Source organism: Bipolaris zeicola, assembly GCF_000523435.1.
Source record: "Bipolaris zeicola 26-R-13 unplaced genomic scaffold scaffold_37, whole genome shotgun sequence".
In the NCBI taxonomy this organism is placed as follows: Eukaryota; Fungi; Ascomycota; class Dothideomycetes; order Pleosporales; family Pleosporaceae; genus Bipolaris; species Bipolaris zeicola.
The window spans coordinates 78,504-106,251 of NW_006912086.1; the positions used below are offsets into that span (position 1 = coordinate 78,504).

Genomic DNA, 27,748 nt, shown 5'->3' on the forward strand with positions numbered 1-27,748 from the left:
ACATCTCTCTTCAAACCGGTCGTTCAATGGGCCTAACCTTCTCTTCCCTCACACCTCCTTCCTGAGCCGGAAACAACGGTGTACTAGCCTCACTCATCTCCCTAATCTTCTTAATCAAATTACTGTAGTCCCATTCATTAGTTTCTCATCCCACAAAAACAAAACTCCACTTCACACTCTCCTTGCATATTTGGGGGTAAACTTACTTAACGGGTAAATGTAACTTATTCTGTTCTCGCCACAGAATCCCTACTACCTTGTCACGCCCGCGGCTGTGGTCTTCCAGGTGCTCGGTGATGAGTTGGCGACCGAGTTCCTTGCTGCAGCCGTATATGCGCTGGGTGCAGCCGTCGAAGCTGCAGAGCCAGGAGTCGCGGGGTCCGTTAGCTTCGTAGGTGGGGAGTGGGGTGGATACGATTTGAGGGGAGACGGTGGGTTTGCTGTTGCTTGATGCTGATGCGGGGAGGTGTCGGAGGGGAAGGGGTAGAGAAGCGCTGGCGTCTGCTTCACTGGAATCGGAATCGTTTGTTGTAGGCGGAGAGGAAGAGGTGCTGTTTCGTCGTTTTCTCCGAGCATCTTTTGCTTCGTACTCGGTGTCTGTACCGTCTAGTTTCCTCTTCTCGCGACTTGGTGATAGGGCTTGTGTGGGCGTGTTGTCAATGTCCAGGTCTGAACTGCTATTTGCATCATCCTCGCTTTGTGATTCCGATGAGGCGTCACTGGCTGCTACGGGTGCTTTGCCCTTGCCGGCTATTTGTTTACCTGGTTTGATGATCACACGTTTACTCTTGCCGGAGAAGTTACCAGTTTTTGGTCGCAGGACTGACAGTCGGCCTTTCTTCCGTCTGCCTAGTGGTCGTCGAGCGGGCGTTCGTAGTTCATCATTTTCGTCTTCTTCGTCGGATGTATCTGACGAATCGCTCTGTTCATCTCTTAGCCTTGCGTGATCTTTCCGTGGTTTGAGCTCGACGTCTTCTGCTCGTCTCTGTTCAGCTGCAGATAAGTTATGTCTAGCTGCTAGTTCCTGGTATATTGGCTCATCTGCGAAGAATTGTACAGCTTTTCTTCGTGGACGATCCATCATATAGCAGAGGTTCTGCGCATGCACCAGTAGGACCGTTTTTGCGGTCTCCACTTCGTCAATCTCATAACGCCTAACAACCAACTCTGCAACCCGATCCAAAGTTATTTGATTTCTTCCTGGGCGCACAACTCGTTGGTTTACTGCTTTCTGCATAAACTCAAAAAGTGCCGCAGCTTCCCACCAATTATCGTCCTTTTTCGGCGCGTCTGGCGTTTTTGACCCCGCCGACTTACTCCGAGTATGCCGTAACGTTCCAGGTATAGCTGCTTGCTTTGAACTGAGAGATGGCGTAGACCTTGATTTCGACCTTGTCGGTGAGTGTTCGGATTGGATTTGGGAATAGCGCCCCTCTATGCGTGCTTTGCAGTCGTCAAAGTCTTTCTATTCGCAGATCAGATTGAGTCCAGGGTTGGCCGGAATGTGACTTACTGGAAATCTTCTTCTAAAGCGCTGGTATATAGGAGTGTTACTCCAGCTTAAGCCCTGTGCCCTATTTAAGAAGCACATCATCAGGAACATGTGATGCTTGTCGAAGATTTCCTCTGCCATGGCTATGTCGTTACAAGAGAAGCGTTTGTCTTCTGCGTACTACATGAGTTAGCCTGTATATCTCATAATGCTGCTCAATCGGCGCAGGCTTTTGGAACTAGCTGCGGATATCCGTGTTGCACTTACTTCCTGGAAAATGAGCTCAGCACTGGGTCCTCCACTCTTCTTCCGCACTTCACTGTGGATATCTATCACAAAGTACAGCAGCTCGACAGCCTGAACCATCTCGTCATAGATGGGCTTATACTGGGGCGCGGGCTGGATTTCGAACCAGCCAGCTTTTCCCTGGGCCCATATCACGTATGCGCCATCTGTCATTTCGCCGTACGAGAAGCGTGTCACGTTCCGTATCTCGATGTCCGTGGGGTTATAAGGCTTCTTGAGGACTGCGGCAGTGTCAATTGACTATGCTATTCCACTGATGCGCTTTTTACGGCATCCAGATCTACGTACGATACTTTAGTTGGCTGCGCCCAGGCATCTTTAGGTGCCCCTCGACCTTGAGCGGGGTATCCGCATACGCGGCGAGCAGGCTGGCAGGCTTTCCATTGCTCTCATATGTGACGTGCGCATCCTTGAGAACGAAAATCTCCCAGTCATCTGAATTGGTGTTTGAGGCGTCCAGCGGCTTTATTATGTCAGACTCTGGCACAGACATGTTGGCTAACATGCGGGGTGCATCGCATGCTGCAAAAGGCTGGTGCAAATGGCGCGTTCGGCTTCCTCGCCCCAAACGCGGGCGTGGACGACGGAAGCGGTAGTACGCGTTTAGCTCGGTACTTGTCCTATTGATAACAGATATCCTTGCGTCGTATACAGTCCAGACTTTGTTTCCTCCAAACACCCACAGGATGGACAGTTTGCCAAAGAAATGCGGACTAGCCAATACGGTAGAGTCTGGTCAAAGTGTGTTGGTACGAATGAGGACACGGATACGCTCGGATTCGTTGAATTAGCACGCTAGTAACTAGGAACCGGCAGTCATGACAACCACACTTCTTGGCCACACGAGCGAAAAGGATGCTCCACAGTTGGTATGGCAACGACAAGTCCTGATACTAGATTACAGAATTGACATGTTAGGTTGGAAAGTGAAAAATTGATGCCAAAGCTACAGATCGACCGCTGGTCACGTGTTTGCCCGCATCTCTCCACATCCATATGGGACTACTGCAGACACTATGATTACTGTTTTCATATGGTTGCTATTTGCTGTTATTCAAGCGATTAGAAAAAGCCCAAAACTACCGTTTCCCTCGCTAATAAGCTGACGTCTGTCTAATTGTTCGTTATGAACAAACTCGCCAACCACATACTTATATCCCTCTTGTACAGCACGAGAAGGAAGACTTCACAACATTCTACTTTCTCAACCTTTCCCTACATAATTGCACTTTTAGTTATATACTCATATTACAATCCCCGGAAATCCAAATCTTAAACTTGTTCTGGTTGCCACCAGAGAAGCATCTGTTATACATCATGATACATCAGCATCCTCGCATTGCTCGCCGGTATGTCGATGATATCCGCCTCCGAAACAGAATAGCCGGCACCCAGAAAGAGAGGACATCGACGATTATATCGTTCCTCCACCCTCTCTACTCTCCACCTATAAGCAAGAAAATATCAGCATCCCTTTCTATACCCAGAAGCCATCAAAACACAATTAAGTACCAAGTCGGACTTCATCTTACCTTTCTCTTCCTTCGCTTCTCCCACTCATTTCCTATTCTCGGCACAAATCTCAAATACCACGCCCCCCTCAACTCCACAAGTGCCAACAGGCGCATTATTCTTCCCCCCAAACCCCGGCTCCGTATACGCCAACTGCGCACACTCAACCCCAGGCACACAATGGAACCCTTTGCATTTTATTCCGCCGGCAGCCTGAATACCCTTCTCCTGTCCCACACACCCCGCAAAGTCTTTGAACTCCGTGCCGTTCTTGACCATGCAGTCCAGATAGGAAATATCGTATGACACGGATTTCTTGTCTGCCCCGACGGTATACTCGAATTGCATCGGTTTTGCGAGACCAGCTACCGTCTTTGCTACCTTGAGTGAGACTCCGGCGTTAGTGCATACGCGGATGGCCTCGGTATATGTAGTCTTTGCGCGGACGAGGTAGTTGGTGTTGCCGGGTCCGCAGCTCTCGTGGCCGCCGATGGAAGAGACCCAGACGTCATAATCACACGAGTTGATGATGCCGGCATTGTTGGGGGCGGGAACCAGCGGGGTATAGGGGTTTGGGGGCGGTGGAGACGGCTTTGCTGGTGCAGCGGCTGGAGGTGAAGGAGCGGGCACAATCGTGGTTGGATTCCCGATGGTGAGGATGCTCAGGGTGGGCGCTTGTGAGGCAACGATGGTGGGGGTTGGAGCGATTATCATGGTGGTGTAGACCGTCTGGGTGACGAGTACGACTTCGGTCTTGATATCGCGGCCCTGAACACGGTGGTGGTCATGTCCGAGAGCAGTGGTGAGAAGGGGAGTATCGCAAGAACAGCAAGGACGGGGAAGTACATGGTTACCTGCCTTTGAATGTGCTTGTTGAGTGTTTTTGTTGTTGTTGCGAGCTTGAGTCGAGTCGAGTAGTTGGTCTCAAGTTTCAGTGGTTGGAGGAGATGTTGTGTCCTCAGTAGTTGATCTGTATTTGTATATAAAAAAAAGCGAAGGTGAGCGTCAGTTATATACTATCCTGGAGCGGTATCGCGCAGCTGGCCCGTTTGCAAACGTCGCGGTGTCCGGCCAATGGGAGGCCAGCAAGTGAAGGGGGATTAGATAAATCAAATGGTGGGGGACGTCATGGAACTTTTACTGTACTTCAAAGGAGGTGTGAAGCTCTCACCGTGAACGCTGGACCTTGATCTTGAACTTTGAGCTAATTCTGAGCGGATTATGTTACATGTGGCTGCCTCCGCATTCGGAGTATTCAAACCCGCAAGATAGATGCGTCGACTGCGAGTGAAAAACAACAATGTTCAACAGAGAAGGAGTAATGATGGAATTGGGCGCAAAGAGACGGCCAAGATATGCTATAGTACATTCACGGTAAATTCCGGTTTTTGAGGAACAGTGAAACGAAGGAGTAAAGAAGAAAAGCTAACCAGAGCCCTGTAATTACTCGTTAAGAGGGCCTAGCGGTATAGATGGCAGTGGTGCATGTCGGGACTGCGCGTAGCAAGAGTACATCGGGCTATCACAAGTTAGCTTTTGTTTGTAACATTGGGGTCACGAGACTTACTCATCATATCCCGTCCAGCCCACGCACTTCCAGCAATTGAACAAGCCGGTTGGATCGTACCGCTTCTTCACGGCGAGTAACTTCTCATACTGCACACCGAAGAACGTCTCCTGCCAATTCTTCTCAGCCCAATCACCCTCGTTCAGGTAGCATCCACCGCCGGGCGTCAACGCCTTGAGCGGCTCAACCATGGCAGTGACTATGTCCTGGATTGGCGACAGGGTATTTGGCGGTGTGGCGGTGGTCCAGAACTGGCCCATGACGATTTCCCAGAGAGAATCTCGCCAGATGGGATTAACACTCGTTTTGCCATTGTCCGGGAAGTTGTCAGGCCCCGTAGCGTACAGCTGCACACCTCCTGAGCCATGTCTAGCGTATGAGTACTGCATTGAAGTCGTGACTGCTTCTACTAGTTTCTCGATGCTCTGATCGGATTCAAAGAGAGTGCGTGGAATGAAGCGACCTACGCCTTTGAATCCTAGACCGACAGCTCCATTGCGCGCGAGCTCGGGTCGCTCGGTGAAGTCGTACCACTGCGAGAACTTTTCGAATGAGTAGTAGTCATCGGCGGTGATCTCGATACCAGGGATGTTTTTAAGAAGGTTGCGCCACTCGGAAGTGATAGTCTTGATCGCTTCGGTGTCGTTGGATGGCATGACTTGCACGAATATTACGTGGTCTGGTAGCACAAAGTTGTATCCGGCGATACCATGTTTGCCAAAGAGGGCTTGGTTTGAGGCAAGTCCAGTCAGAACATCTTGGTGAATCTTTGAATCGGAGATGTTCTTCGGTGCTGGGAAGTTGGCATGGAAGTGGTATACGTTGATAGGAACAGCTGGGTGAAGCTGGAACTTGTATGACGTGAGTACTGCATAGGTTCCGCCTCCGCCTCCACGCATGGCCCAGAAGAGGTCTGGATCACTGCATTCGTTGATAGTGCGTTGTTTACCATCAGCAGTGATGACGTCGAACTCGACAGCTTGGTCAACCATGAGCCCGTACTTGGGTCCCAGTGGTCCGTGGCCGCCTGCTTGGCCGTAGCCTCCTGCAATGCCAACAGATGCTGACGCACCTACGGTGACGAGCATACCATGTGGCTCGAAAGCTTCCCATGATTCTTGAGCCTGCACGCCAGCACCAATCTCGCCAATGTTCTCATAGCGAGTATTACACCCTTGAGGCTGAAAAGTCTTGTGGAATTTGGTATCTTTCAGGTTGTGCGTCCAGATGGCAAGAGAGTTGGGAGTAGTGGATCGACCAAAATAGTCATGTCCAGTGTTTTTGATCGAAACTCGAATACCATGTTTGCGAACGAAATCCAGCGTTCTACTGATATCGCTTCCAGATCTGACTTCGACGTGGTATGAGGAGAATCGTCCGAGCGAGCAGGGACCAGAAACAGAATCTGAAGTGTTGAAGGAGTTCAGGGCGCATTGCGATTCACCACATCTCTCCCAATCGAGGAACTCCCCTGAACCGTACTGGCTTGTTCGTGACAATCCATTGCCATAGTTTTTCGCCACGGTTTTGCATTCTTCACTGGACGAGTCAAGATAGCATGGCTCGGCCCAGGGCACAGTCAGCCTAAGATGACCATTGATGCTTTTGTTGAAGGCGCTCCATTCGTCTGTCGTTGGCCAACAAGATTGCCCAGGTAGGCAAGTGTAGTTCAAGGAGTCGGAATGCTGGTGTGATGACGAAAACGGTACGCTTGGGCGGAGATGCTGCCTGAAAAGAGTATATGATCCATATGCGGCAAGCCCACAGATCAAAGGCAGTACAACGAATTTGCGGAGGGTATCTCCTAGGCTTCTTCTCGCAGCTCTTTTTGTGTATCCAAGTTCATCGTCGCTAATCTGCAGTTCGTGATTCACGGCAATCTTCTCAGCCAACAACGGTTGCCGCTCTATAGCCGACATTCTGACTGGTCGATCCAGTCGCTGTTTAGCCAATCGGTATTCAAATATAATGTAGTCGTGATTTTGCTCAAGGGCTTTCGTCAATTCCTCCCAATGGTGTGGTGTGAAGAGATTAGGACAATACAGCAAAACAAGCAGCAAGGAAAAGACAACTTATAAGTATAGAACCACACAGCCACAAGCTGAGTGTGGAGATGGATTGAGTCCTTCCATCGTAACTTAGGCCAAGCCGCGGCATCCAAATTTGGGCAATGGATGGCTTACCGCCGTCTCAGCCTCAGCTCAACGCTTAGACAGCCAATCACACTGGGAGGACTTGCGATGAACCGCGCTTTTTAGCTGACAGTGGAGCGGAGATTCAACGCCGACTCAGGCTTAACATCCTAGGCAGGCAGCCATAGCTAGGTGCACGAGGCGGATAGAAAGCTGATGTCATCATGTTTGGGGGCTGTGAACTCATGGCGTGGGTGGAGAGAACTGCCGTTTAGCCCCCAACCTTTACCAGAATCGGTTCCTGGCGCTTAAAACGGCTACTCATCGATCTTGTCATATTACAATCCTAGTAAATCTCACTGCCACATGTTCTTGCCGCAGGCAGCACCTCGTGTTGCCTCCTTTTCTAAAGAGCGGCCTCATAGGCTACGGTCGACGACGCATGTAAAGAAGAAGCAAGTCTGCCTTATCAGTGCACTTGGCATTCAGGCAGCAGCGGATGAGTTCAAAAATCAGGTGAACCCAAAAGTGTTTTTCTGGTGCATGCAACCCATAATGTTCACCGGAATACTCGCCTAAATGGCATTGGCCCATCACACCCACAGCTCACCTTCGTTGGTGATCCTGAATTGCTTCTTATAAAGCTCATGGTAGCAATGTGCTTTTGAAAATTTGTGGGAAGAACAAACTGGCATACCGCCCTTTTTCACTGGATACCAGGGGAAAGCCTAATACCGTCTTCAGCATGTTGCAGGCCGAGAAGAAGGATGGATTTGCCATGATTCAATCAATCTAATCTGTAGACGGGTGGTTTAGTAAGGAAATAAAAACGAGCCGAGGAATAACGATACAGAGGTGAAGAGAAGTTTCTAAGAAATAATAGAAACCAGGAGTATCGTGAACAATCAAGGCTGAGTAAATTCAGCAGATATGTGGGTTTCTTCTACGAGCATTTGAACTCAAATAACCGACCAATGGGTTTGGCCAAGGTCGATACCTTTCTACTTTTGAAATCTGTCAAGAACCTCGGCAATCTTCTCCCTGACACCTTGCTTGCCCTCGTACTTTTCTAGCAAATTGGCGACAACGTCCTCGGTCTTTTTGCCTGCTGCTTCCCTGAGAATCTCATCCTCTCTTGGCAGCCCGATCCATGCATGTGGATATTCCGTGTAGTCTGCTTGACTTATGAGCGGAAGTGGCGGCTCCCTGCCAAATTCAAAGAACGCATCGACCTCCCTCTTATTGACCTCATCAAGGGTGTTAGGCTTCCAGTTGGGTCGCTCCTTCTTACGCTCAACAAGGCGTGCTGTCACACCTTCGACGAAATCGGGGTGAGCCATGAATTTGGCAGCGATGGAGTACTCTCTCTGGAATGCTTGCGCGATAGACCATTGACGGCCGATTTGCATCTGCCTGAGAGCTACAGCAACAGAGATGGGAGAGCGACTGTTGATGGTTTGAATGGTCTTGTCAGCCCACGTCTGAATTTCGGGGTTTGCATGCGTTTCCTTGACTTTCTCAAGAGATGTCATGATGTCCATGATGCCCGGCTGGTCAACGTGGAAAACACTGTCGATTGTTCTGCGCAGTTCACCAGAGATATGTGGTCGGTCCGAAGGCAGGCCGGTGCTGAATTCTTCAATAGTAGCATTGATGATCCTAAAGCGCTCGTTGAGCCTCATGTAGTCGGGGAACTGGAGTTCGGCGAGACGTGCCTCTAACTGCTGCAGAGTGGAGGAGTGGATGTAGTGGGTTGCGACGCCGTGGTGGAAGGCATCCACACCCTTGAGCTGCTCCGATGTGAGGGCCAGGTAGGTTCCGAGCGCACCTTCTAGGCGTGGCAAGAAGAAAGAGGCACCAACGTCTGGGAAGAAACCAATGGTCGTCTCAGGCATGGCGAAGAGGGTGTTTTCGGTCGCAATGCGGAAAGGCGCGTGCATCGACAGTCCGACGCCCCCACCCATGGTGATGCCATCCATGAAGGCGACATACGGCTTGGTGTAGGTAGCAATCAGGTGATCCAGCTTGTATTCCAGGCCGAAGTAGTCTGCGCTCCTCTGTTGTCCCTTTGGTCCCTCCCGGTTCCACGCTGCCAATGCCGCGACATCGCCGCCGGCACAGAATGCGCGGCCGCTGCCTTTGATGACAACGACGCCCGCCAGTTCCGACTTTTCCCACTCTTGCATCCTCGGAACGATCTTGCGCACCATGGAGCCATTGAGCGAGTTGAGCTTCTTAGGCCGATTGAGTTCGATGCTGCGCACGCCGTAGTTGTTGGTGAAAATGACATCGTCGGGGTCGTCGTCCTTTTCCGCCTTCAGGAGGTCTGCCGTCGGCGTGGCATACTGTGCGCCGTCAGTATGCTATACATCGGCACGCGCGGTGCTGGGTGAGAAGGGCCGCCATTGTACCAGTCTTGACCCGCTCATCCAGGCGGGATTTGTGATTTTTGCACGCAATGGCATGATGCAGGTAGCACGGGTCCGTGAGACGCAGCTCAGCGGCGCTCTTGTCAATGTGAAGAGAGACATGTGTGGTGTTTGGGATATGACGATGCAACAACTTTCACAGCCGCTGCCGACCGAGTTGAGCCTCGGGTACTGCGTACCCGCAAATTGAGATGTCGAGGCCGGTACCACCTTGGGCAACCGGCGGATCTAGCCTACACGCCGAGATGATAAGATTTGTCCCTGTCAACCTTGCCGGTGAGTTGAGAAAGCTCAAATTGACTAGAGAAAAAGGAAGATAATTAGCTATGTCTCTGCTGCCCGCAATGGTATGCCCCGCCGATGCAGCGTGGGCAAGCTCGGATCTCCCCCTCACCTGATTGGACGATGGCCAGCGTAAGCATCTTCTCGCGCTAAGAAAATGATTTGAGTCTCGCCGCCCTCATCCAACATCGCCATCTTGGCCAATTGCCTTGCCTTCGCTTCTTCCGTGTCCTGTGATCGGGTCAATCATGTCAAGCTTTTCAAAGGTTTTCCTGCGCACTTCGCGTGCTGCCGTGCAGTACCAGCGTGGCGTCTCGCCGGTGCAGAATGCCTTGGGTGCGCAGGGCACCAGCAGGTGGATGAACGGCGTCCGCAACTACGCCGCCTTTACACGAGACAAGCCTCATGTTAACATTGGTATGTATCTTGTCATTCAGGTCAGACGTGACTTTGCTGACTGTTTCCAGGTACGATTGGCCACGTCGATCACGGAAAGGTACACCACATCCCACCAAATGTCCTAGACGTCACCAGACTGACACGCTGCAGACCACTCTCACAGCCGCCATCACCAAGCGACAAGCAGAAAAGGGCTTTGCTAAATACCTCGACTATGGCTCCATTGACAAGGCCCCCGAAGAGCGCAAGCGTGGTATCACAATCTCGACCGCCCACATTGAGTACCAAACCGAAAACCGCCACTACGCCCACGTCGACTGCCCCGGTCACGCTGATTACATCAAGAACATGATTACGGGAGCCGCCAACATGGACGGTGCCATTATTGTTGTTGCCGCTTCCGACGGTCAGATGCCCCAGACCCGTGAGCACTTGCTGCTCGCCCGCCAGGTCGGTGTCCAGAAGATCGTTGTCTTCGTCAACAAGGTCGACGCTGTTGAGGACAAGGAAATGTTGGAGCTTGTCGAGATGGAAATGCGCGAACTGCTTAGCAGCTATGGCTTTGAGGGTGACGAGACCCCCATTGTCATGGGCTCTGCCCTCTGTGCCATTGAGAACCGCCAGCCGGAAATTGGTGTCACCAAGATTGACGAGCTGCTCGAGGCCGTCGATTCATGGATTCCTACTCCTCAGCGTGAGACTGACAAGCCTTTCCTTATGGCCGTCGAGGACGTCTTCTCCATTGCTGGTCGTGGTACCGTCGTTTCTGGCCGTGTTGAGCGAGGTATTCTGAAGCGCGATGCTGAAGTCGAGCTTGTCGGCAAGGGTACCGCGCCCATCAAGACCAAGGTTACCGACATTGAGACCTTCAAGAAGTCTTGTGAAGAGTCTCGCGCTGGTGACAACTCTGGTCTTCTTCTACGTGGTGTCAAGCGTGACGAAGTTCGTCGTGGTATGGTCGTTTCCGTCCCCGGACAGGTCAAGGCTCACAAGAAGTTCCTCGTCTCCATGTACGTCTTGAGCAAGGAGGAGGGTGGTCGCCACACTGGTTTCGGCGAGAACTACAGGCCACAAATGTTCATCCGCACTGCTGATGAGTCGTGTGCGCTGTTCTGGCCCGAAGGTACCGAGGATGCCCATGAGAAGCTTGTCATGCCTGGTGACAACGTCGAGATGGTTTGCGAGCTCCATGCACCACACGTCTTGGAGACTGGCCAGCGCTTCAACATGCGTGAGGGTGGCCGGACAGTCGCTACTGGTTTGGTGACGCGTGTTCTGGAGTAGGTTGGTCCGCCAGAACGACGGAGCATGATGCGAGCATACCCCATCGTCGAGCCTGGAGAGGGCCATTTGTATATTAATCACTGTGTCGGATGTATCTCTGCTCTCCACTTCTTATTTGACGTTCATCGTGTACTTTAGCAGAACGAGCAGAACGGATCTAGATGGGAGGCGTTGAGCTACATGACGAAGCTTCAAGAAGATAATGACCTTTTCAAACAGATAATTGCTGCACTCCAAAACTCTGGCATTTGACATGTGAGGATAGAAAGGGGAATGACGTAGGAGTTGGCTTGGCACAAGTATACAAACCTCCTTCTGCCAGTCAAACCATCGTCCTTGCATATCGTCCCCATCGGCACGTTGACTCAAGCTCTCACAGAAATTTAGATCTCTCCCTGTACGTTAATTCGTTCCGAATTCCCTACTTATAAGGCCGAGGGTTTGACAATGCCCTGACAAGTCTACTATCCTACGTGGCCATCTAGTAGTTTAACCGCACTGCAAGTCTGCACAGCCCTGTTCGAACACCTTCCGCACTACCGGGCTTCAAGATGGCAGATGACCTAGGGGATCGATCCGAGTCTGCTGTCGTTCTAAGTGGCTTTGCCAGTGGCTTCGTTGTTACTGCAGCCCGCTGAAATTGTAGTCGCCGTTCAGAACCTTGTCCGGACGAGGCATACCAACCACTATCGGAAGTCCATGGATTCAGCATTGCATAATGGACTTGTGTTTTTTCCTTGTACGCAAGCGAAAGGAATATCTATTTATGCACGAGAGACTCGCTACAACGGCAATCGGGACGTACCGCCGCTCTTGGCATGCGCTGAATATGCCACACGCAATGGTCGTGTGAATTTATCTTTCCGAGAATAGCCTAGATTTGCGCCTCAGTAATACATCGCGTAAATGTTTGTTTTATATTTGGTGACTTAGCCTGGCCCGATTTCATTCATCCAAACGGATTCTAGGCCTCCTACGGAGTAGTCGCCTACAGGAACGGAAGGATATGTATCTGACAAAGAGTGGATCGACCTCCATGATCGCGACCCTAAAAGTTTCAGAAAATAGGCTGATTACACGTCGGAAAGAGTACCCCACTAGTCATCATGCTCAATTTGGGATCGGGTGCGATGCTACCGGATCTTACTCGACTGTAGCTTGGCTACGTACCCAGATACCAGGACAGTGAGCGATAAAGAAGGGTCCTCGAGACCTTGTCCGTCCAGCATGTAGATCCTTGACATGTGTACAGAGAGATGTAAGTATACACTTGCATGCATGCGGCAATGCACCATCCGCATTCTTACCCTGAGTTGATGCGTACATATCATATGCCGACGCGTGGAGTCTACGAGGTTTGGGGGACAAAGCGAGCAGGCTCAAGCGAGAAAACTGCAGGACATCGACGATTGAAGTTTCCAATGCAAACACCATTGCCCCATTTGGCGTCAGCAGCCACATACAAATCCTCCATCACTGAATTTTCCGAGTGGATCGCCGATGCGTTGCTGCGGAAGAACCATCGGGCCGAGAAGGGTACAGTAGACTGCATGAGCCGCATTCCTTCTGTGTAACCCATTTTTGTTTCTAACAACCGTGGGATGGGGCTGATCAGGAAGCGGAGAAGGATGATTCTGTTGGTCATTTCACGCAGGTAATAAGCCTCGGCATTTGCGCCATTGGGCCTTGAAAACACACCGGCAAGTTCGGCAATACCTGCTCATCTTGTTCTTGTCTTCGTTCTTCTCGTGTATCGCACCTATGTACTAATGCCGTCGGTTGCGGTTCAGAGCTAAGAACATATTCTAAACGGGTATAGAGATAACGAACCGTGTTTCCGCGCCTGCAGAAACGGCTAACCGGCCCACGCCCCCATGTCCCGGCATTCTTAAGCCCTGCATGCGTATATTCGCATTTTTCTCTTAGTGCATTTCCTGATCCGTCGCTAGCTTGATGAGTTTGCAAAGAAAAGTACGCCAGAGTTGGTGGGGGAAGCCCCGGGAATCGGGACAGACAACCCCACGTCTTTCTTTGGTGGTATGGGGCAAGGAGAGTTATGCAGTCATGGTTTGTATTACCACCGACGGTTGAGGGTGTCAACATGGACACTTGCATTGAGTTTGATCAAGCGTTGCCGATGCGGCGCCTACCTGGCGGGTTACCCTTGAAAGGGGATTAGTATGCGGGAGTAGGCGAGTGGCACGTCTCGACATTGGTTATTGGGACATACCTAGTAAGTATGTACATGGTAGCCGCGTGAACGGTCGGATTTCGGGGACCGATTAGTATGATGATAATGATGAATCTGCCGACCTGTGTGAGTTGCATGTCAGCCTCGCTCTCTCACCCGGGCGTGTAAGCAGTTCTAGTGTTTTACTTAATTATTCAAATGCATAGTAAGACATATGTACATGGTACGCTGAGACAGTGCTTATCGGATAGTAAGCAAGCACCCGCCCTCTCGGTCGATCGAGAAAGCTGAAAACCCCAGACCAAGCGGGCTAATCCACCAAACCGACCAGCCTTCACTACAGGATACCAACACTACCACAATATTATTTTAAGAGAACATTAGAGTTGTTGATTACGCTTACTCTATACTTACTATATATATATGAACGGATAATAAGTAAAATAATATTAGTTACGCTGTAGTAGGAACAGCGTTTCTAAGCTGGCTTCATACTGTTGGCGTTAGGCAAATCTTATTTCTAGATTTCCCGATCGACCGAGAGCCGCCGCATGATGGGCGACCTTGGACGCATGCAAGTAGTAATGTAGTGCCAAGGTGTTAGCGTAGGGGCTACGGGGGCATCACTAAGGGCCTGTTCGATGCCGCATCTTGCGTCTTGGTATTGGATACCTATCTAGGTATAGATCGTTATCAGTAGCATCAGCTAGCTTTGCATCTGGGCTTATCTATATTGGGATAGAAAACGGAGGAGCTGTTCGGATGGAGCTCCGTTTTGTATTTGCGGTTAGGTCACGTGATTTATATGGATTAGGTGGATAGATCGCGTAGATAGACTGGATCCTATAGTTATAGCTAGAAAGTTCGCGATGCAATGCATCCAATAGATCGCGTGCTAAAACAGAGTTTGAAAACGCAGCTAGAGTTAGAGACTAACATCCAGAAAACAAGCCTCCGTTGTTCTTAACTAGATGAAAATATAGTGTAGCTAAGCACTAGACATGGCTTATTTTAATATAGAAATGCGAATAAAAAGGAGGTTCGTTTTGTGATCAGAAACGTGCGGCTAGCTGAATAGTTCAGCATTTTCAGGTTCGTTTTCGCAATGGAGTCTAAATCTGGTCAATAAAACGCAAAACGGAGACGCAAAACGCAGCACCGAACAGGCCCTTAGTACTCCGTTTCCCACTTTCCGTTTTTATAATACCGCTTTTGGTAGCATTTCGAAGATCGTTACGAGTTTAGCTTGGTACATGGATCCATCTCGATTAGAAACAGCTGAAAAGAGAGAGCGTGTCAAGTTACCATTTGGTCACCTAATAAAGCAGTATCGTCTAGGAAATATACATCCTCTACATTTATGTCATGAAACGAATTTTAACAACAGCGCGGCACCCTAGAAGATATCAAATTTAATAGAATAGTCATCCCAAGGACAGAAGGGACAAACTAAATCAAACCAACGCTTACCAAATTCTGTACTCATAGAGCAACGCTCGTGAACCGAGACCTCCGTTCTGTACAAAAAATCGCTCTCGGGAGAGCGGTTGCTTGGGTAGCATAGAAATTGTATACACGGCCAATAAGCTGATTGGCGATAGCGAAAGACGGCTCCTTACACGGCTATGATCTGGCGAAAGTTGATCTGAAATGCGAGAAGAGTGTGGTTCGGTAAAATTGTGAACACAGCTTATTTTAGTAATTTCCGTCATCTGTAAGCTATATTAAATATCATTCAACTCCACGTTCTTTTCGTCTTGGATCTAATTGGTGTATTTTGGATAGACGCCGTTTCTAGCTGTTTTAAATCCATACGTTTGACCTGGCTCATAAACGGACAATGCTGCTAAACCAAACACATCCGTACTAAAATATCCGCGGAACTCCTCGACTAACAGCGGTAGGCAAAAGGCATCCACATACTTGCACATACATGTCTGTGTGATCCTCCCCTGCTTAGCTTGAAAGTCCGGGCGGAGCGCTACCGAGCTAGTGTCGCGACATATAACTACTCGGCTCCTAGAAAGCCGTAGTGTACCATGTTACACATTTCTATTTTGTGTGGCGCTGTGAAGCCGAGCCGTTTCCCTAACCAACCGATCAGCGTGGCGTCTAAGTTGCATCACAAGCACACCATGTTGCAGCTCGTATTCTACCCACGCACATAGGTTGAATGATCCTAGTCTACCCCAGAAGATAAGCCCTAGACTAAGGAAGACCATTGTTCAAAAACTCTTTGAATCATTACGCTAGTCATAAACCTAAACGACAAGTGCTACACGACTACGTGAGCAACTCCATTTATGACAGCTCTTCTCAACATGCACCGCTGATTCGACAGCCATAACTACAAGCTGCAACTTGATGCGTGTGGCAGAGGGTATTCACCTCCCCCCCGATAAGATTGAAACGTCCCCTCTCTATAAGTAGGGGGCCCTGCTTATAGAGGGGACGTCTCACTCTTATCGGGGGGGAGGTGAATACCCTCTGCTGATGCGTGTTTCGGTAAGCATGCTTACATAATCTAACATGGTTTGGGAAATCCGCTAGCTACAAACCCGTGGGTCTGGCGCCTCAAAGCTGACGACCCCACCCGGTTGACAATACTACCGGTACTCCACGCGGGCTACTTTCGCAACCAAAACCCAGCGCAACTCTCAATACGAAAGAAACTCACTACGTTTAAAGCTATATCATACTACTACGAGATTATAACTTTGTAGTATTTTTTCTATTCAGTGCCCCCCTTTACTATATCGCGAATATAATCCGCGAAAAAATAGGAAAAGGTGCTAGTAGACGGCGCTATTAACTATATGAAGTACAGTCCATTTGGAGCAACAATATTTTAATTAGCCAGGTGGACCCCTGCTGATAACATTGGAGACGGGTTCCAGCACGCCTTTCAGGTACACTTCTGCGGAAATAGACGGAGCCGCCAGTGAACGACATATCTCGTATGCGTCGCCTAGGCCCACAATCCTACATACTCGTATCCTCCTGCACTCACCGGTGTCTGTTCCATCCTTGTGCATCGTTCCTTGTTTTCCTTGCAGGCAGTGGAGACTACTCTCCCACCATATTCATTCTTATATCCCGGTACGTTACCTGCTACTTGGTAACCTCGACACCGATTCAAGATGGATACTGCTACTCTCATCGCTTGCACCCGGTGTGCCATTTCAAAAGCACGATGTGACCGCAAGGTTAGTCAAGCGAATTGCTACCCAAGCACCGAGAATTCGGAATACTGGAACATTACAACGGTCTCTAACGCAGCAACTAGGTGCCGTGCTCTCAGTGTGTTGCAAGAAATTATGAATGTCAACCAAGGTGCTCCTCGCGCCGACCGAGAGCTTCTCGGACGTCATCTGCGCGCAATAAGCCCTTGACAACACCAACAAACACTGTTGCCCAGGATGGCAATCAAAATACGACAATGGATCAATTTCCTGCCTACATCCTGCCTGACGGTCAAACAAACAATAGCGAACTATACATGCTTGTAGATACGACTCTGCCCCAAGGACAACTGGATCTTACTGGGTACGAAGACTTCATGGGATTTCCATATCCCGTATCCCTAGGTGGCGAGCCTATGGACGGGACCACATCTACTCACCTCTTCCCATCTATGCCACGTCCAGAGATGCAAACGAACGAACCTCATCTTTCTCCGCGCGGGCCTGGGAATCATAATTTGTACAAGCAGCAACAGGGGCTCTTCCACGGCCCAAACCAACCCCCGACTCCGCCTTTTACAAGCCCTCATATCAAGTCGAGTTTGTCATTAGGCCTGACGAACAGCCAATATGCTTCTAGCCCAAACAAGAAGAACCAGGATATATCAATAAGCAGCTCATACGCAACAGATGATGTACTTGGTGAACTCGTGGATGTCCTGGCCCGGCCAGATGCCTGGGATGGGCTACCCAGTAACAAGAGCGATAGTACTATGGCCTTGTCACATGACGCTCGTGATCGACTAGTGGCCACTGTGCAGTTGCTGCTCCAACGTGCGCTGCAGATTGGCAGCTCGCCATCATCATCGACCGAAGGCCTTTTTGGCCGCATCGTATCGCTGCCTCCGTCGCATGTACTAATACACTTTATCGAGATCTACACAGCACGCATTGACTCGGTTCAACCCTACCTTGGTCTCCCTGGCTCCCCTACCGCTAACATCCAAGACATTTTGAATATTGACGCGGTCGACGTAGGCATGTTGCTGATCATTCTCGTCATTACACATGGCGCTATGCTTACAGATCACCATGAGTCACACGTATTCGCTTATGGTTTGATTGAGGTGTGCATGGTGGCACTGAACCATGTTCTCGAACGCCGATGCATATCACAGGCAATGGTGGGAGGCATTGCATTGCAATTACTCACACTCTGTGTGCGAAGTGGGAAGAGTTCTTTTATTTCGGTATGTATCATCTGTGATTTGCCTTTGCGTAAAGTTAACACAAATCAGTATGCCATGTCAAAACGAGGCCAGTACCTGAGTGTAAGTTACTGTCATCTTGGAGAAAAGATGAATAATATGCTAACATATCGGCTAGCTGTTGAAGAGCAGTGGAATTCTAAATCCCGAGCCCGGGTTCAACGACCACGGCTTAGATAGTGAGAGCCGATGGGAGAGATGGAAAGAGATTGAGACAAAAAATCGGTAAGAACTCCTTTTGACGTGATCATGTGGTATGATCTGACATTTGTAGCCATGTACATGCATGGGTCTATGTGGACCTTGAGACAAGCTTGCTTCATGATGTTCCTCCTGTACTCTCAAACTGCGATTTGCAAGTACCTTTACCCAATGATAGCAATCTCTGGAACGCACAATCGTACAACGACTGGATTGGACAGCCTGGTGCAAACGAGATCCAAATGGGCCGCGAGCTACCGTCACTAAATGGTCTCTTCCGGAGTTTTCTCCAAGGTCGACTAACAGGTAGTGATGATGTACCTCCATATCACCTGCGTCTCCTTCTCCACCCCCTACAAGCCATGGTCTTGGAACAGCAACAGCTTCTTCGCATCTTCGATAACGATGAATCGACCAACAGGCATCGTGTCCTTTCCAAGACTAAAGTATTGGGCCGCCTACAAGAGACACAGGGTTTGGTTCAAGACTTGGCTACACTTCTCAATCGACATTCGCAGGCCACCATGGACAGCGAGAACAAACCTTGGACCGTACCAGTGGATTGGACGGGCATAATCATGCTACATCTGGTTAGCTTAAATGTATACACAAGCATCCCTGACATTGAGAAATGTGCCAAAGAGGAGCCTCCATCATCAGCATCAGCATGCGCTGAGATGTGGAGCCGAGTACGCTATCCCGAAGAAGGGAACTATGTCTTGTTCCATGCTGGCCAGATCTTCCGGCTGATCGACAATCTACCGGTCGACGCGCGACCCATATGGTGGCCGGTGGCGATCTACCGGGCATCCATGGCCTGCTGGTCGCTTAGGACAATAGAGCGAATCAATACAGGGATCCAGTCCCGGGAAGTGGGTATTGACGCACTTCTACCCAGCGATGAGGAACGCTTTCTCAATACCCCTGCAGTCACCCCGGTCGTCACATTCCCAGACAACAGACGGTTACCAATATTTGAGGGTGGCAACAGCTTGCTTTGTTGCATCAGCAAGCTGGAGAATCATCCCACGCATCTTGTCAGCAGTGTGCTTGAAAAGGCTCGGTACTTCCTCCATAGATGGAGCTGATAGAAATCACAACCTGACATTGTTATTGCATTAGCGTGTAAAGAATTAGCCAAAAGCATTGTCTAGAATTGACGTGTCATGAATAGAGCTGAATTACTGGCGAGGTATATTTTCATTATCCCTCATGTGAACAAGGACGCCCTTCTGCAATGAAACATTTTAGCAGAGGGCTTGTGCTAGCAAGCAAATAGAAGAATAGAACGAAAATACAAGAGCCGAATGATTAAAGAGAAATGAGATGAAGAAAGTTTCATGCCATCCCAGTGTTGTCGCTGTACCGTTCCCCATACGTCTAACTGACAATCATATGATCCCAGGAGTCACGTGCCTCACAACTAGTACGCCTGCAACTTACCGGCACAACACTGCCGCCGCAGTGTGCTCACACATCTACGCAGCAATGTTCTGGGTCACTCCAGGACAAGCCTTCTCCAAGATGTCTGCCAACTCGAACCAAACCCTCTTCGATAACTCCGCGCCCTCTTCACCGACCACCAGCTTCGACGGCTCAGACACGTGATCGTCAATAATGTACTCGCCGGCGCTGTCAGGTAGCGCCACCGCATTAACCAGGGTGCGACTGCCAACCTCGAGCGTACGACCCAGCAACGTCTTGAACACGACAGGCGCCATACCCATATCCTTGACAAGATCCGACTTGCACAGACCCGGTGTAACGCAATTGATGACCACGGGATACTTTGCACGATCCTTAATCAGCACTCTAGTCATGTACCTCAACGCGAGGATCTCCAGCAGCTTGGAGACGTTGTAGCGGTCCGCCATATCTGCCTTTGACTCATCGTCGAGCGCAGCGAAGATGCTTGGTTCTTTCTTCTGCGGCAGCTGAGTCCAGTGGTGCACTTCTGATGTGACAATGGTGAGATAGGGTGTTGTTCCCGTTGAGAGAGCCGACCTGCGCATGATGGGTAGTAGCAGCAGTGCGAGCAGGAATGTGGAAATCACATTGACGGTGATGTGGGCTTCGTGGCCTTCTGCACGCGAAAACTTTCCCGTTGCTATGCCGGCGTTCTCGACGCAGACGTCGAGACGAGGGAGCGTCTCGCAGCGCTTTGCGAAGGCTTTGACGCTGGCGTACGAGGAGAGGTCGAGTTCCCAGACTTGGAGTACGCCGCTGCGCTTCTCGCTTGCTTCGATTTCGCGCTTGGCGGCTTCACCTTTGGACAGCGTACGGCATGCGATGATGACAGTTGCGGCGCCGCAGCGGACAAAGTGCCGTGTTGCTTCTAGACCAAGACCAGTGTTTGCGCCTGTAACGATGACAGTCTTGCCAGCAAATGTTCCCGGCTGTGGTAGTCTGGGCTTGTAGAGGAGCTGGGACTTGAGAAAAGTGGGGAAGCTCGCCATTGTGGTTGGCCTATTGAGATTTGGTGGAGTATGGAATGTGTATGCGTGTTTTGATTGATGTATGTGTGTGTGTAGTAGGTGCGTTATGGCGCGTGGGGGTTTGGATGGAGGACTTTGATGTAAATGGGCTACGCTGATGGCTGACAGAATCCTGAGGCGTTATATTTTTCAGCTCAAGCGTGAAAAGTATCTGCGCACGAAGGAAGCAGGAAGAAGGTGCGGCTGGGGGCTGAAATACGACTGGTTGCAATGCGGCACAGTCACAGTTAACGTCACGATCTAAATCAAAATCGCCTTGGATCGTATTATCTGTTGTGCTACCCACTATTACAAATTCACATCCTCGGGGTCCCGGCACTGCGTCTTCGCTATTTTTGTTTGTCAGCTGCATTGATGCTGGCCCACTCTCTTTGTCCTGCATTTGTGTTGGCGTTGTACGGAACTCCGTAGCGTGTATTGTCACGTGATGACAGGCACTCCGTTGTTGTGTATCAACGTCCCTGCCAAGACGGGGGGCTGAGGTCGAACTTCAACAACCGTCTGATGATAATTCTGAACACCGGCTACCGACCACCGATGCAAGATATTGAGTGTTCTTTCGATCTCCGGAGCAAGATAGTACGGGATGCGTATGGAGAGCCGTATTACTTCTATCGTGTGTGATAGTGTAGGACTTGGAGATGGAGATGCAACATCGGACATGAGGGGAAGACACGATGGGACATCCGTAGTAACAATTACAAAGTCCAACATCCAGATATAAACGCTTGAATCATTGCTGCTATCACAACAATCACAACCAGTAGCTTGCTCATCCATCTCATCAATCCCCTACTCCTTCTCTCTTCAACTACCACCATCCTATCCTACTTCCAATCATGGTCTCCTTCGCCACTCTCCAAGTCGCCAATTTGGTGCAAGCTACCTTCCTGCTAGGCATGAACACCGCCTTAAGCAGCATTTCCATCCCCTCCATCCTCGTCTCGCCCTCACCCATCCTCGCCATCCGCCAATGGCACACGCAATTTCGCCGCGCCCAAGTCCCGGGCACCGTGCTCAGTGCCTCGAGCCTCATTCTCTCCCTTATCCTCGCCTACGGCTCTTGGGACAAATCCGGCTCCTTCACCAACAAAACGACCATGCTATACGTGACCAGCAGCGTCATGGCGTTTTTGATCTTCCCCTTTACGCTGCATTATGTGGTTCCGCTTAACGATGCGTTGGCTCAGAAGTTTCGGGAGCAGGAGGAGTTTCATTATGCGGACTTTCCGGAGAAGGATGCGGGGATGCAGACTGCTTATGTAAGTTGTTACTCTTTTTTTACTTGCTTGATGGCTGACAGGAGTGTGTGCGATTAGTACCATGAGAGGATTGCATACTGGGGATGGCTCAACCGCTTCAGGGTCGCTTTGTACTTTGGTGTTGTGCTCGTCAATGCTGTGGCCGTTTTGGCTTAGGTGTGAACCGTAGAGGTGTGCTGGAAGCCAGCAATACAATATCGGAGAATGGAGGCTGTATAGGGGCTATTGGTGGGATGGGAAAGTTGCGAGACATCAAGAGTATGTGGAGAGCGATGGAAGGTGTAGAGAAGTGCCGTTCATTTTGGGGGGGTTTACAGTGTTAGATGGAGTGTTGCTGTTATAAAATTGAGCATTGAGCGTCTATTCGCATTAGTAACATAAAACAAATCGAGCTTATTTTTCTTTATTATATGCCCATGCAAGCAAAGATTCGTCCAAAACTTGTCATATTTGATATTCTTACATAAATCACATTGCCATTGACTGGGAAATGGGGAGTTGGGAAGATGAATGATGTCCAGATACATCTCCTCATATTTGGACATGTTCTTCAAACTTCCGCGCTGGGACAAGTTTTTAAGTGTTGAATGTTATCAGAAATTTGGCTCACAAAGCCTGGCTTGGGGGCCAAACGAGTTGAGATTGAATTTGGAGTGTTTGCAACGGGTACTAACAAAATTGTTCGCTATTTTCAGTAGCTATGCTAAATTTCCTAAGCCGATGGAAATGAATGGAAGAGTGCAGCAAAAAAAAGAAAAGATGAAGAGTGGTACACGAGAGTAAAGGTATGAGGGGTTCAAGTTTTTACGCTTATGTAGAGGTAACTCGAATATATATTATGCGCGGATACAAAGATATAACAACAGAATGCCGCCCCAATTTGCATACAGTAGACTGCCCCAATCCAACTCAAGCAAAGGAGTTGTACTTATTGAACAATCCCTTTGGGTCGTACTTCTTTTTAAGCGATCGTAGTTTCGGCAACTTTGACTTGCCATAAACCTGCTCTGGCGTCTCGATACCCCGTGCATAGTTAGGAAATACGTTGCCCTGAGGATTTCCACAGCCCGAAGTCAGACCGCTGCGGATCTTCTCAGAGAACTGATCAACAGTGTTCGTCATCTGTTCAGACACATTTGCGGGCAGGTTGAACGAGAAAAAGCCATAGGCAACAGCTTTGCGCCATGCATACGCAGTAGACTCGTCGGGGATGGTTGCGGTAACTCCCAGACCAAACTTCTCTACTAGCCAAAGAGGGTTTTCGAGTGCAGGGTTGTCGAGAACAAAGTTGATGAACTTTGTGTACGTGCTACTGAGTGTGGACACCGTAACATCGTTCAGTTGGTAACCCCACAGGTCAGCTCTAACACCCTTTATGCGAGCGAACACGTCGCCGCCAAAATTTGCAACGTAAACTAGCTTGTTGTAGGGTACAACAGAGATGTTGCTGAATGTCGGCTGTTGATCAAGGAAGGCTTTGATAGCTGCATCACCTTGTTCTTTAGTGCCAAAATAAATGACGCTAATACTGATCTCGGGCTGCAGATGTTAGCCAGGCTATCTAGTACGTGACAGGAGAGACGGTAAGACTCACAACTTTGTTCTTGACTGAAGAGGCCACGGAAATTGCAAGCTTATTGTCTTGGGTTCCTTGGTAGGAACGCAAAATCTTGAAAATCGTCTCGTTCTTCTCCCCGTCGAAACTTATGTCGGCATTGTACACCATGCCATTGTTGATCGTATCATAGATCCGGTATGTCGCTGAGGTGACAATGCCGAAGTTAACTCCCGCTCCTCTCATTCCCCAGAAAAGATCGGAGTTTTTAGTAGCCGATACCGTTAGGATCTGACCGGAGCCAGTCACCATCTCAACGGAGAGCAGTGAGTCGATCAGTAGACCGTGAGCACCGGTTAGAGGCCCGATGCCCCCACCTAGGGTAACGCCTATAATGCTAGGGGTTGAGGACCCACCAGATGCTGCATGCGATGTTAATCTTGTTCCGTAATGAGACTCGCTGGAACTTACGCATTTGTTTGCCAGCAGCGTACAATGGATCCAACATATCAGCAAAAATCGTAGCAGCTCCAATGGTCATAGTATTGGCTGAAGCATCCACAACCACTTTTCTGAATTTACTCAAGTCAATGTTGAGTGCGCCCTTCACGCCAGACAAGGAAGTGGTGTAACCGTGACCACCGCCCGTTGCCAAGAATGGGACACTGTTCTTAGTTGCATACTGGATAATTTTTTGAACATCTGTAGCGGTGGCAGGCTTCACAGCAATGTCGTAAGCCGGTGCAGCTTTGGAGTACACGGTCCATCGTTGTGTAAAGCCGGTTGCGTAGGAAGGGTCAGTGGTTGATACCACCTCAGATCCCGACGATAGGGTCTTGGCCAAGTCTATGTGGATCTGCTGTGAGGTGACCGCATGTGCATGCTGTGCAAGGGTAAACGTGATAAAAGCGAGTGATGCCAAGGATTTCATGGTAACGGATCGGTAATGGTGAAGTGCTAAAGATGCAATGCGTGCGCAGCAGGGATGAGGGATAAACACAAAGACAACGTGGTAACCATCGGAGTGACTTCTGGTAGTACCATTTTATACTGACCTGGCACCTTCTATCAAATCGAGATTTGGGTCCAATATCGTATTCGGTCGTAAGAAAAATGGAAATAGTATAGAGCTAGAGTCATAGCCACAACGCCTCATCGCTGAAAACCCAGCATATTGTCCTGATGGGCGGCGGTATTCGCAACTCCAGCGGGATTTTACTGAGGACTTGGAGCCACAGCTGAGTTCCTTGATCCATGCCATAGATCGATAAACTCTCTCCCTTGCCGGATTGCATGCATGCATCGGTTCCTGTAACTAAGAAAGGCATCAGCCCAAAGCCACAGCGTCGTCACGCTGACCCGATTGGCTCATGTTTGATAGCTAAGAAACATCCCACGTACGGATGGAGCCTAGATGCACGAAATGTCTACGATGTAGGCTGACAACAGGGGTTGTTAGTAAGTGGTGGTATCGCGGATGTCCGCCGACATGGCGCCATCGGTCCCTTGGTGCTTACTTCGGTGGCTTGCCGACTGTTTAGCGGACATCCGCAATCTCACTGGATGGAGGCTGATAGCTACCAGCGAAGAACTAGCCAATTAAGAAACGAGAATCAGCAAGAATAAGACACCATGTCACCAATAGAGCAAGCTTTGCATTGAGAACATCGGGGTTTGCTAAGACATTTAGTGCTGTGCATCACGTGATAACAGGATGCCTTGTATCGATCGATGAACAGAGCTCACTTCAATCTCGGGTCAGTCTCACTGCTCCAGATGCTAGAAGAAACCAATATGGTTCACAATTTTCTGTTCCTAATAGCACTCGGCTCTCCACACCCGCTCCATGATTGTCGGCTGGCCGGTAGTCGCAACACCGACCTCTATGGCTGGCGCGAGTCCTCGGACCTCGCGATGATACATCCGCGTTAGGCTTCATGTGGATTGTGCCATTGTTTGCATGCAATAGCAATGTTGGAAGGATGAGGCTGGGCCAAGAGTAGCATGCCAACGTGCGGATACGGAAGTCGGACTGAGGAGGAAGCTGAGAGTGAGTAAGAAGATAAAAAGGTAGTAGAGAGGCCATAGAACATACTCACTTCAAACATCAGTTCACTCTTCTTCTCTCAAAAACATTCAAAATGATTGAGGAACTGATTCAGACTGGATCGCAGTCTCTGCTTTCTGTTTTCGCCCCTGCGATTGCCTTTAGTGCAATCAGTGCCGTTCTTTGGGCTATCATCCGCCTTGTCAAGAATGACCCAAAGAAAGCCCAATACAAAACGATCCCCGGTCCAAAAGGTAAATTTCTGAGCGAAATTCTGTTGTCACTAGTAACCTGATTATGAAGGTTTAATACCGTGGATCGGACCTATCTTCCAAATGCCCTCTACCGACGTTTATAAGAAGTTTGCAGAATGGGTGAGTACACCACTATATGTTCGTAATTTTCAACTAATAAATTGAAAGCATGATGAATATGGTCCGATCTACCAGTTGACGCTGTTTGGCACCAAACACGTCCGAATCAATAGCGAAAAGATGGCTCAAGACATCCTCGCCAAACGTGGTTCTCACTATTCGAATCGTGCTCCTACACCAAACATTCCTGGCGCTAAGACTGATGCGGAGTATCTTCCCCTACTGGATAATAATGGTAAGAACAATGTGATTTCTACCTGGAGTATCGCTGACCGAGTGACCTACAGAGGCGCTTACAAGGCATCGAAAATTCGCCCACGAGTGTCTCGCAAAGACCTACAACTACGACATGTACGGTTTTACACACGTTGAAATTAAGAGAATGATGTACCTGTTGAAGAGGGATAACCGAAACTACCCTAGACTTGCTGAAGAGTTCACACATCGCGTGAGTGCTCGCCTAGCATGGGAAGATCCTACCCTCAGCATTGCCCTGAACAAAAGCTCCTCTGGTCTTTTATCTGCTATATCTCCTTCCGGACAGCTTCCAAACAAAGTTCCGATCATCATGCTGTTGCCAAATGTTCTTAACCCCTGGTACTGGAGGGAAAAGAAACGCCACGATGCCCAGCGGGAGTTTTGGGTGGGGGCAATGCAAGCAGTCAAAGCTAAGATGGAAGCTGGTATCGATGGTCACTCATGGTCGCGCACGTTTCTCCAGGAGCAAGAGCGTCTCAAGTTCCCGAGCGGAGTTCAGGACGACAAGGAGGGCGCTTTTGCTGTCGGCATGCTTGCTATCACAGCATCATTACCCATGTCTTCCCCCATCCAGACTTACTTCCTGGCAATGTGTCATTACCCTCAGTGGCAAAAGAAACTCCAGGAGGAGATTGACGAAGTCTGCGGTCCTAACCGTCTTCCCACATGGGCTGATGCGCCCAAGCTTCCTATTCTTAGGGCTGTCGGAAAGGAGTTGATCCGCTGGAGGCCACCCGTACCTACCGGTGTACCTCACGAAGCCGAGAGGGATGATGTTTACGATGGATATTTAATTGAGAAGGGTACACTCGTCCACCCTACAGAATGGGCACGACGCAGTGATGAGGCTCTCTATCCAAACCCTGAAGAGTTCAACCCGGATCGCTATTTGAACCCCAAATATCCAACGTACAAAGAGCCTCTCACCAAGTACCCCAATGTTATCAACCACCATGTCTTCGGCTATGGACGTCGCAACTGCATGGGTATGGAAATTGTTGACTACCAATTGGTCACCATTATGGGATCTTTGGCTTGGGCATTCAACGTCTCTAAGAAGAAGAACAAGATCGGAGTGGGTACGTATCAAAAATAATCTTCGCATCCAATAAATAGCTTACTGACGCATTGACAGATATCCCAGTACACGTTACTGACTGGACGGACCTGCTCATTACACGACCGAGGCCCTTCGTGTTTGACATCAAACCTAGGGACGAGCACAAGGCGAAGTTGGTGGACACCATGTTTGAGGAGGCTGTGATGGAGTCTGCTGATGTTGCTATCTGAGATGGTCTTTGAAATTGGCGTCTTTATTGGTGAATCTTGCATCAGCTTAATTGTTGTTGGCTAGCTTTGGTCTTCCTTTTTGTAGCTCTCCTAGATTTTTACCGCTCCTTTACGTTTACAATTCATGTTTTGGCCACTATTTAACACTTCCAAAAACAAAATTTGTGAACGATATTGCTGGGTGAATAACTGTGACTCGGTTGTTGCTCAGCCGAAGAATTG

General features: G+C 49.5%; 13 protein-coding genes across 13 annotated transcripts; 4 read left to right on the plus strand and 9 right to left on the minus strand.

The window, feature by feature from the left end:
* Positions 1-10: 10 nt before the first annotated feature.
* Positions 11-2,291, minus strand: COCCADRAFT_90629 (uncharacterized protein; the record flags this gene model as incomplete). The annotated part of the gene is made up of 5 exons (XM_007712024.1): positions 11-122; positions 207-1,465; positions 1,514-1,672; positions 1,760-2,019; positions 2,087-2,291. 5 exons carry the CDS (start codon positions 2,289-2,291, stop codon positions 11-13), a joined length of 1,995 nt encoding a protein of 664 aa, XP_007710214.1.
* A 1,064-nt stretch (positions 2,292-3,355) lies between these two features.
* On the minus strand, positions 3,356-4,158 carry COCCADRAFT_35002 (uncharacterized protein; the record flags this gene model as incomplete). The annotated part of the gene is made up of 2 exons (XM_007712000.1): positions 3,356-4,078; positions 4,138-4,158. 2 exons carry the CDS (start codon positions 4,156-4,158, stop codon positions 3,356-3,358), a joined length of 744 nt encoding a protein of 247 aa, XP_007710190.1.
* A 376-nt stretch (positions 4,159-4,534) lies between these two features.
* Positions 4,535-4,684, minus strand: COCCADRAFT_90675 (uncharacterized protein; the record flags this gene model as incomplete). The annotated part of the gene is made up of 1 exon (XM_007712025.1): positions 4,535-4,684. A coding segment is annotated over one exon (150 nt), but the record flags the coding sequence as incomplete, so codon positions are not given.
* A 69-nt stretch (positions 4,685-4,753) lies between these two features.
* Positions 4,754-6,796, minus strand: COCCADRAFT_35003 (uncharacterized protein; the record flags this gene model as incomplete). Its single annotated transcript, XM_007712001.1, has 2 exons — positions 4,754-4,829; positions 4,878-6,796. 2 exons carry the CDS (start codon positions 6,794-6,796, stop codon positions 4,754-4,756), a joined length of 1,995 nt encoding a protein of 664 aa, XP_007710191.1.
* Positions 6,797-8,010: 1,214 nt separating this feature from the next.
* COCCADRAFT_90726 (uncharacterized protein) lies at positions 8,011-9,540 on the minus strand (the record flags this gene model as incomplete). The annotated part of the gene is made up of 2 exons (XM_007712026.1): positions 8,011-9,354; positions 9,421-9,540. 2 exons carry the CDS (start codon positions 9,538-9,540, stop codon positions 8,011-8,013), a joined length of 1,464 nt encoding a protein of 487 aa, XP_007710216.1.
* A 428-nt stretch (positions 9,541-9,968) lies between these two features.
* COCCADRAFT_35005 (uncharacterized protein) lies at positions 9,969-11,403 on the plus strand (the record flags this gene model as incomplete). Its single annotated transcript, XM_007712002.1, has 3 exons — positions 9,969-10,137; positions 10,188-10,216; positions 10,270-11,403. The coding sequence occupies 3 exons, from the start codon at positions 9,969-9,971 to the stop codon at positions 11,401-11,403; spliced, it is 1,332 nt and encodes a 443-aa protein (XP_007710192.1).
* A 3,954-nt stretch (positions 11,404-15,357) lies between these two features.
* On the minus strand, positions 15,358-15,816 carry COCCADRAFT_24576 (uncharacterized protein; the record flags this gene model as incomplete). Its single annotated transcript, XM_007711995.1, has 3 exons — positions 15,358-15,485; positions 15,528-15,613; positions 15,692-15,816. The coding sequence occupies 3 exons, from the start codon at positions 15,814-15,816 to the stop codon at positions 15,358-15,360; spliced, it is 339 nt and encodes a 112-aa protein (XP_007710185.1).
* A 1,217-nt stretch (positions 15,817-17,033) lies between these two features.
* COCCADRAFT_35007 (uncharacterized protein) lies at positions 17,034-19,333 on the plus strand (the record flags this gene model as incomplete). The annotated part of the gene is made up of 4 exons (XM_007712003.1): positions 17,034-18,026; positions 18,075-18,107; positions 18,163-18,269; positions 18,319-19,333. The coding sequence occupies 4 exons, from the start codon at positions 17,034-17,036 to the stop codon at positions 19,331-19,333; spliced, it is 2,148 nt and encodes a 715-aa protein (XP_007710193.1).
* A 390-nt stretch (positions 19,334-19,723) lies between these two features.
* COCCADRAFT_3303 (uncharacterized protein) lies at positions 19,724-20,701 on the minus strand (the record flags this gene model as incomplete). The annotated part of the gene is made up of 1 exon (XM_007711982.1): positions 19,724-20,701. The coding sequence occupies one exon, from the start codon at positions 20,699-20,701 to the stop codon at positions 19,724-19,726; it is 978 nt and encodes a 325-aa protein (XP_007710172.1).
* An 878-nt stretch (positions 20,702-21,579) lies between these two features.
* Positions 21,580-22,158, plus strand: COCCADRAFT_90719 (uncharacterized protein; the record flags this gene model as incomplete). Its single annotated transcript, XM_007712027.1, has 2 exons — positions 21,580-22,002; positions 22,060-22,158. 2 exons carry the CDS (start codon positions 21,580-21,582, stop codon positions 22,156-22,158), a joined length of 522 nt encoding a protein of 173 aa, XP_007710217.1.
* A 753-nt stretch (positions 22,159-22,911) lies between these two features.
* COCCADRAFT_35010 (uncharacterized protein) lies at positions 22,912-24,488 on the minus strand (the record flags this gene model as incomplete). Its single annotated transcript, XM_007712004.1, has 3 exons — positions 22,912-23,541; positions 23,597-23,979; positions 24,029-24,488. 3 exons carry the CDS (start codon positions 24,486-24,488, stop codon positions 22,912-22,914), a joined length of 1,473 nt encoding a protein of 490 aa, XP_007710194.1.
* A 114-nt stretch (positions 24,489-24,602) lies between these two features.
* On the minus strand, positions 24,603-24,818 carry COCCADRAFT_90627 (uncharacterized protein; the record flags this gene model as incomplete). The annotated part of the gene is made up of 1 exon (XM_007712028.1): positions 24,603-24,818. One exon carries the CDS (start codon positions 24,816-24,818, stop codon positions 24,603-24,605), a length of 216 nt encoding a protein of 71 aa, XP_007710218.1.
* An 880-nt stretch (positions 24,819-25,698) lies between these two features.
* COCCADRAFT_35011 (uncharacterized protein) lies at positions 25,699-27,526 on the plus strand (the record flags this gene model as incomplete). The annotated part of the gene is made up of 5 exons (XM_007712005.1): positions 25,699-25,858; positions 25,908-25,978; positions 26,027-26,213; positions 26,266-27,315; positions 27,372-27,526. 5 exons carry the CDS (start codon positions 25,699-25,701, stop codon positions 27,524-27,526), a joined length of 1,623 nt encoding a protein of 540 aa, XP_007710195.1.
* Between the last annotated feature and the right edge of the window lie 222 nt (positions 27,527-27,748).